The sequence below is a fragment of the Epinephelus lanceolatus genome, chromosome 7 (assembly GCF_041903045.1).
Source record: "Epinephelus lanceolatus isolate andai-2023 chromosome 7, ASM4190304v1, whole genome shotgun sequence".
NCBI classification, from domain to species: Eukaryota; Metazoa; Chordata; class Actinopteri; order Perciformes; family Serranidae; genus Epinephelus; species Epinephelus lanceolatus.
In genome coordinates, this window is record NC_135740.1 from 23,246,270 (window position 1) to 23,254,985 (window position 8,716).

Consider the following 8,716-nt stretch of genomic DNA (forward strand, 5'->3'; position numbering starts at 1 on the left):
GCATACAGCATGTACCTGAAAACTCCTGATTCAGCCCTATTCTGGACAAGCTGTTTTGGTGCACTGTGGCTTTAATGCAATGAGCTGCTGCTTTCCATGCCCCCTCCCTCCCGAAGGCCGTGCCCCCACCAACCCGCAACCATGACAACCCAGTCAGAGTCTGTAAAGATGGCGGCTAGAAGGAGCGCGATAGTCCAAACTGATGTATTTGACCCTGAATCTGAGGTTGAAGAGGGAGAAGAGCAGCAAGAAGAACAAGAGGAAGTAGTGCGAATGCAGCAAGAAGTTTCTGAATGGTAAGTTTTGATATTTTTAAACGTTTTTGACAATGTGTTTTCCAACGGAGAATAGTGTCCTTTTGTTACGCCTATTGAAAGGGTAAAGGTTCAAAACGCCAATACAACGCGATATTGCCTCGTTTTTTCTTTTTCTTTTTTAACTTTGTATATAATGTATACGGCTCTTTCTTATGCCCATTGAAAAGTACAAAACCTGAAAACGCCAAGTGTTTCTCAGAGAAACAAAAAAACAAATCTAATGCTGGAGAACAACACACAATTCTAATGTTTGAGCAGACGAACCTACGTTACGCTCCATTACCCACAGGCTTAGTTATTACAACGAAATAATGACACTATAATTCAACATTGCGATGTTTTATCAATATATTATCTAGTTGTAATCATCCACCTCTACTCATTTATCAGAATTCAAGGCAGTCTGCTGTGTTTGTAGTTTGCCCTGCTTCAAAAACCAGCAATTTGTCCATACATACTCTCGTGGCTATCTTACAGTAATTATTGTAGCTTACATCTGTTTTATGATTACTGCAAACACTATTTCCACTGTTCTCTTCAGTCTCAATAAACTATCATTTCTAATTCAAAATAATGTGCTTTTGAAATGTTACTGAGTAGCCTACAATAATCCAGTTTTGCATTTTCTTGTTTAATATTTATTTAATATTTTTATGGTGTGTATTACAGGTGCTCATGTGGAAACTGTGCAACAATGCCTACAGAGCAGGAGAATGTCTGCTGCCGGGAAATACCACAGGTAATATTGTTTTGGCCACAGTTTGACTTATTACATCATTTTATTGTTATCCACATTAACACTTACCTTATACATTTTACCCTAGGTTCTAAGACGGATGCAGCAGGTAGATGACCATATGACCTGCATGTTGGACCACCCTGGTTTAGAGCCTGTTTGCCTGAATCCCTACTCTTTACAGAGGGAATTCAACCACTACAGAGCAAATTATGGCCGTTTACAGATCAGGGGAATAGAGAAGTAAGTTGGCTTGTTTTATCTGTATGATCTCTGTCAATGTCCCCCATGAAAAATTAAGTATTATTGTATGACATGAAAAATATAAGCATTATTGTGTGACTTCATGCTATCAGGTCATATTTCAGTGGGCATACCACAATAGTATAGTAATAGCTAAAATTCAAAACCATCTTGTTCATACAATATAGCTTTGTTTGCATTCACATATATGATCTTTGAAATGAAACAAATTTGTTGAGTGGTGCTTTTATTTGCAAAAGACAAAAAAGCAGCATCAGTGTTCTTTTTCTCACAATCACAACATAAATGAGTATAAAAAAAGTGATCAAATCAAACCAAAGTTATATAAAAATAGAAAACATGCAAATATTTTAAAAATCCCAAATAGAAAACAAAATGAAAATATATATACAATATTTACAGGAAATTACAGTTCAAAATAAGATGTTAACTAAAAGTTGCCTTTGGGCTTTTAAGGACACCTGAATGTAAAAAATGTTGTAAAATAATTAATGTGTTATAACACTTGGTTTTTTCAAGTGTTTCAGGTATGTGGGATACCGAAGCTTTGTTGGATGGTGTTGGGGCTTCCTTGGACGAAGGGTACGGGTGGTTGTTCCAGCATGTGTGGTGCTACGTATACGCCGTGAATTTCCGGATCCAGAAGGCAGATACGTAGGATTCAAGCTGCCCCCTCTTGATTGAAGCGAGAGACATAGCTTGCGATGACCTCCTCCTTGTCTGGTCGCACATACTCTGCTCGCAAGTCTCTTGGGATGGGAATCTTCATTACCTCCTCCATGTAAGGCGCCGGGTCCACAAAGACTTTTTCGAAGATCAAGTCCATCAAGTCCTGAACATAGTCTGTGCAATATTTAGATAAAGCACAAGGGGGTAAAAAAAGCTTACATTTTATTTGTGTGGGCACATGTGACAAAAACAAACATTTTGAAAGTTATTTGCATTTCACTTTACATGATTGTTTTCTTTTTATATTCTATAAATAATTTATTGTGTTTTGTAAGTTATGTAAATAAGATGGCTAAAAGTTTGCATTTCTGTATTTGGATACAAAATAAAGTATTTTAAACTTACGAAAAGTTGGCTCAGTCTTAACTGGTTTAGCCACACACTCTCCCTTCTTGGCCTTTGGGAAGTGCACCTTGAAGACTGGTTCTCCAGCAGAAGTTTTGGCTTGTGGTCGGTCAGCATTCTCATTGTAGTAGAGTACAGCCAAGTAGAGTCTAGAGATACAATAAAAATGTTACATTGAAAATAATTTGCACATGCTAAAATTTATCGAGTTAGCTCCGTTATCTTTACCTGCACAGCATTCCAAGAAAAGGAAAAACCACGTTCTTGGGTGCAAAACGAAGGATGACACTGTGGAAAGCCTCCACAGATGATGTTTGGTGGTGGGGACTGATTTTTTCCACAGCTTTCAGGATTCGCTTGTTCGACATGACCTTCTCCAATTTGAAGAATTCTGGTGTTCCTAAATAGGCGGGGAAAAACATAATACCAAATTAATTACATAGTCTTCTTTGATTACTGTAACATTTCAATTAACAGTCTATTTTCAGATAAACCCCTGGTCTGTTATTAGTCCTATGTGACTATGTGTTTTTAAGCACAGAAGATGGCTCCAAAAACAATTTTCTGACCGGCAAATGCAATACTTTATTATTTCACACTGCAGTATAATAGCGATAATATTAAATGTAATCCAATTCAAATAATCACTTTGATAGTGTTTCCCATCTCAATTGTGAAAGAATATTAGTGTAAAAATAATCAAAGAGGCCTGTCTTATGTCAATGCCTGTGCCAAATACAGGCCTATTTCCTTTAGTGACCACGAAAATAGCGGCCCAGGATATTGTTTTTCAGAATTCTTTAAAAGACAAAAAAGGAATGAATGAATACAATTTTAAATTTAATAATACACTTAATACTAATGTTTTCTATGCATATAACAAACCTGCTTTCAGCCATTTCTTTTTGTCCCTGGTTTTGCGCAGTTCATGTTGGCAGTTAGGGAAAATGGGGTCCTCATGTGTGTGGATATTCTGCACATGGTTCAGGATGGAGTTCCATTTTGCCACCCTCTCAGGTCCAGTCGTGGATGATGCTGCAGTCCAGTAGATGTGATTTTTGATTGAACGCATCCACTTCCGTAACCTCTCACAGTCTTTCATCTTGGCGTACTTGTCTAGTTGCTTTGAAATTCCTGAAGATCAGAAGAAATACATTCGTCTTCTGTAATAATAATCACAAACATAGGGGCCACTGAATGATCACTCGCTATGCAGAATTTATAAAAAAAAAAAAAAAAGTGAATCACACTTGTAGAGAAAAAAACATTCATGTTTAACAGTGCAACAATGTTACATTATGGACACCTGATTGTGAGAAGCATGAAAGACAATAAGTGTAATCATGGAATTTAGCTGCACACATACCAAAAAAACTGCTGTGTGTGTTTAGTGGTGACTGCTTCAATGCACTTTCTAGAATTCCAAATTTATCACCTATATGGTGAGCGTGCTTCTCTATATTTGCTACACTGTAAATCATCATCAGGAATAATACCTTTCTCAATATGCCAAACGTCAAAGAATTGGGTGATGTTGCTTTCCCTCAGGAATTTCTGGATTTGTGGATGACGGTCAGTAACAATACAGTCCAGAGTCACACCCCGTTCATTTAACAAGGTCAGGCTCCTCTGCAGCCCCTCTTTTCCCATGTGGTAGCTTCCACCAACCTCGTTGCTCTGTCAAATCACAAACAAACACTTATATAAAACTTGTATATAAATATGAAAACACATTAAAACCTCATTCAATCACACTCACCTGAACCAATTGAATATCAGTAACTCTGTTGGTTTTGAGGTCCATCATGGTGTAGCTTCCAAACTTTGCGGAGTGCCCTAGGAAAACATTGTTACAATCTCTAAAATATAAATCATAATACATTATACTACACACCTTTTTGGGGGGGTAGAAATTTGTTTTTACTGTACCTTTCCCACACACACCCATACCAGTAGAAGAATTTGTGAAGTTTTGTCAACATCCATGCTCATCTGACATCATCTAAGAGTTTATCACTAACCTCATTAGTTGTGTTTGAATTTTTTTTCAAGTGGGCCCTGTCACATTCACACTTTCATACACAATGTGTATATTTCGATGGTGGGAGGAAACCAGAGCATCTGGCGGAAAGCCGCACAGACATGCAGAGAACATGTAAACACCATAAAGAAAGGCCCTAGTCCAGATTGGGAATCAAACTTGGCACCTTCGGGCTGAGACAACAGTGCCAACTATTATGCCACCATGTTTGACTAGACGCTTATTTTTCACAGAACTGCAGAGTACAGTTACTTAGCTTCAAATGTACTAAAAATATCATAATTTCATAAAAATGCTGGCATGTTGCTCATCTAAAGTAATCAAAGTGTCCTTCAGCTCACACAAGACAAGACTTTTGTAAAAAAAAAAAAAAATGCCATCAACCTTTTCTTTTTGCTTTGTTTACTGAGATCGATGCAGCATGAACGTACATACACAGACTTATAAGTATGTATGCATGCGGCATCAGAAGGAGCGTGCAGACAAAGCGCAGCAGAGCAAACAGCTAAAAGCACAAGTTTGTGGTGTATTTTTGAAACGTCTTCGCATGTGCAAGTTGACAAAACTTCTAGTCCTAGCAGCATGGGAGTGATGAGATAATGACAGAAAATTCATCTTTGGGTGAACTATCCCTTTCAGATAAACACATCTCCCATTTTCACAATTTCAGTACAACATAAAAATACCTGGAGAGTCAGCCCTCATGTCACCGCCAACAATGGCCTTGCCCTCCGTGCTGAGACGTTGTAGGATGTCATTCTGTGAAGAGGTCCACTGGTGTACAATCGCTGGCTCAATGAACATACGGGCATGTCGACGAAAGGTGTCATATTGGAACACCTGCAGTTGCATAGCTTTGAAGATCTGAATTTAGATAAAAACAAAAACATTTTTGATGGTAAATAAAGATCTGCTATATTTACTGCTATTTGCCATGTTCTGCTGTGAGGATATACATTTTGTTTTCCTCTAACCTTTTCAAGTTTGAAGAAAGATGCTCCACTGATGTACACCGCTGCAGAAAGTTCGATGTTCCCAGCTGGAGTACTCCCTAGAACAGGCTGACTCTTCCAATGCCGGGTGAACTGACAATGTGGACACAGTTGGTCCACGGTTAGGAATGTCCCAATCGTCCTGGTCCGAACCTCACACACACACTTGCAAATAGGGCACAACTCAAACAGCTCCATAATGCAGGACTCATGCACAATATACTTCTTGGTCTTGTGCGGGGCGTTTGATACTACACCACTTTCAAGAAAGAAAGAAAAAAAGAGGAAAAAATTAACACATAAAGACTGTAGCTGCCAAAATATTCACTCTTTGTATTTACAATGAAGTCGCATAATATTTGGCATGCATGTAAGGACATTAGAGCAACTTACGACATGTCTGTTGAAAGTGACAGTGAGACAGAGCTTGCAGGATCATAGGTGACATCCTCCCCTCGTGACTCTGCCATTGAAGATGTGCCCTCAAATGGATCCTCCTCTTCCTCCTCCATTTCCTCACGAGGTCTTTTTGCCGGTCTCTTTATAGGTGCGGAAGTTAAAAGGGGGTTGGTGGCTGCACTAGGAAGTGTGGATGTACAACTGTCTTTGCAGGACACAGAGGCCTGGACAGCTGTCAAAAGATTTTATTTCACTAGTTAATCCAAGCAACAATGTATAAAGACACCTCAATAAAACAGCATGAGTTACAGTGAAATAATATGAGTTTTCATCACCATGTAAATAAAAAAAAATTACACACAGCTACAACCCTGCACTTCTGAAGTGTGGCTGTAATGTCCTCATAGACAACTGAGTGCCAACGGTGCATGTGGTGGGGGGATCAGTCTGGCAGGAAACATCTCTTTTTCCTGCACTCATTTGTGGTGTGCTCACCTGAGGAAGTAATCAAAGTTATCTATCTGAAATGGGTCATGTCAGAAGGCAAAAAAAGATTAATCAATGAACCATCTACTCTATAAATAACACTATTATAAAAAAAAAAAAACAGAAGAATGATGTACACGTCTTATGACACATCTTGTAGATAAAATATGTCAATGTGAGAAAAAAACAACGGACAGGCCTACTGTACCTATTGGCTAAGTTTGAATAAAGTCTAATTACTTGAGAGCAAGACTAAAATAGCCATGTAACAGAGCCATGTTACAGTATGTTTTCTATGTAGTAAAGTACACAAAAAGCTTTAGTTGGCATAGTAGTCTTGCGCACTGTGTCTGTGCTGTTATCGGTTGAAGCTCCAGAACAGGCAAACTGTATCGTGTGCACTACTTTTTGAGCCTACAGCTCTGCCCCATTAATGAGCATTGATTAGCAGCAGCTGCTGTTGCATGAACTTCGCTATCTTGGCATTACAAACTGCAACCAAGTGTGCGGACCAGCCGGGAAGAACAAGATTAAGTTTCTTTCCAGCGCTGCCACATTTTACTAATGTAGTTCAGTCTCTCCGTCAAAACCACCGCAACCCCCACCGCTCCTCCTCCGTTCTCAGTAGCAAATATAACGTCAACATATTAACATGTTAAACATTAAAAGCGTTTTCACTAATGCCCAATGGTGACAGCATACATGTCAAAAAAGGCTACAGCTGCTGTGACCTTTCTATACTACGCGTCAGTGGTATAATGAGACAGAAAGTTTCCTTTCACACACAGCTACAGCTACATAGGTAACAGCTAACGTTACACAGCTAATAGCTACAGCTACACAACTAACCTTACACAGATAACAGCTACGGCTAACGTTACACGGCTAACAGCTACAGCTACACAACTAACCTTACACAGCTAACAGCTACAGCTAATGTTACACGGCTAACAGCTACAGCTACACAGCTAACAGCTACACAGCTAACGCTAGGCCTATATTGCCAACACATCACTCACATTGATTAAACATGGTAAAACATGACAACTTACCTCCTCCGATGTTGAAGGCGGCTCACGGAGAGTTGGTATGGCTCCAACATTCAGCCACAGTTTAGTGGCAAAGCCTGACTGGAACTGAAATAGGTTACTGAAAGACTCCGGTGTAAAATGCTTAGCACATACATATAGTATTTTCGGGACTGTTCCAGGAGGGTTTCCATCAAAAATAAAAGATATCCACTGGGTCCTCACTTCTTCTTCTGTTGGAACTGCAAAAAGACTTCTGTCTTGGTTATTGCAGCTTGCAACAGAGCAGCTGGCGTGTCGTCCTTTCCCACTCGGCATTGTCGGGGGTGTGTTGCTCAATGTGGCAGACGGCAGTAGCTTAGGGGAGGGCTTATCTTCACCAGTGAAAGTGGGATGGCCTAGTAGGATGGGCCAGGTCCTCTACATACGTAACTAGAGGACCTAAATAGAAACAGCTTGTGGGAGGGCTCGTTCACAGAAATGCAGGGAAGGAGAAATACTGAGAGGACGCATTTGCAAACACTTCAGGGGGTCTCCACAGACACCGGTAACTTATAATTATGTGTGAAAAACATGCAAAAGTGCATTTAGCATAATATGGGACCTTTAAAACATACCACCACAGCAGTTAACTCTTTTTACACAATTTTTGAATGAAACAAATATATATATAAAATCCTGCTTTTTCACATTGTTTGAATGAAAATAGGAATATGAAAGTGAAAAATAAAATCCTGCTGTTTTTTTAACACATTTTTTGAATGAAAAATATAAATATAAATTTCTGCTTAAACAGTTTTACTCAATTAAAATAAAAAGTATAGTGCAGCTGGTCAGCTTTAAAGCCTGCTCAGATTCAGTTTTACTAGGAACTTACTTAGCTTTCCCACTTTGTTAAAGTGCAGTAAACAAAACATGCTTATATCTGACCGCAGTGATTTCTTCATCTAAATCATCAACGTGTCTCTTAGACCCCATCCCAACTAGGATACTTAAGGAGGTCTTTCCTTTAGTTAACACTCATATATTAGATATGATCAATATATCCTTATTAACAGGCTATGTACCACAGTCTTTTAAGGTAGCTGTAATTAAACCTCTACTAAAAAAGCCCACCCTGGATCCAGAGGTGTTAGCCAATTATAGACCAATATCTAATCTTCCCTTTATGTCAAAGATCCTTGAGAAAGTAGTCGCAGACCAGCTGTGTGATTTTCTCTATGATAATAATTTATTTGAGGAATTTCAGTCAGGATTTAGAGTGCATCATAGCACTGAGACAGCACTAGTTAAAATTACAAATGACCTTCTGATTGCTTCAGACAAAGGACTTGTCTCTGTACTTGTTTTATTAGATCTTAGTGCGGCGTTTGACACAA

At 39.0% G+C, this 8,716-nt stretch overlaps 1 protein-coding gene across 1 annotated transcript; it reads right to left on the reverse strand.

Moving 5' to 3' along the window:
* Positions 1-1,526: 1,526 nt before the first annotated feature.
* LOC117250799 (uncharacterized) lies at positions 1,527-8,091 on the reverse strand. Its single transcript, XM_078169330.1, has 10 exons — positions 7,362-8,091; positions 5,818-6,318; positions 5,407-5,683; positions 5,119-5,296; positions 4,151-4,227; positions 3,888-4,068; positions 3,277-3,525; positions 2,620-2,791; positions 2,392-2,540; positions 1,527-2,160 (listed from the first exon to the last, which is right to left on the reverse strand). Exons 2-10 carry the CDS (start codon positions 5,934-5,936, stop codon positions 1,979-1,981), a joined length of 1,584 nt encoding a protein of 527 aa, XP_078025456.1. The 5' UTR covers positions 5,937-6,318; positions 7,362-8,091; the 3' UTR covers positions 1,527-1,978.
* Positions 8,092-8,716: the final 625 nt, after the last annotated feature.

Bases quoted from the DNA above. Each gene is read 5' to 3' on its own strand.
- LOC117250799 (XM_078169330.1), bottom strand. From the start codon at position 5,936: ATGGAGGAGGAAGAGGAGGATCCATTTGAGGGCACATCTTCAATGGCA. The intron at 5,684-5,817 runs GTAAGTTGCTCT...CTTTCTTGAAAG, and splicing joins TCACTTTCAACAGACATGTC to TGGTGTAGTATCAAACGCCC. The intron at 2,161-2,391 runs GTAAGTTTAAAA...AATATTGCACAG, and splicing joins TAAGACTGAGCCAACTTTTC to ACTATGTTCAGGACTTGATG.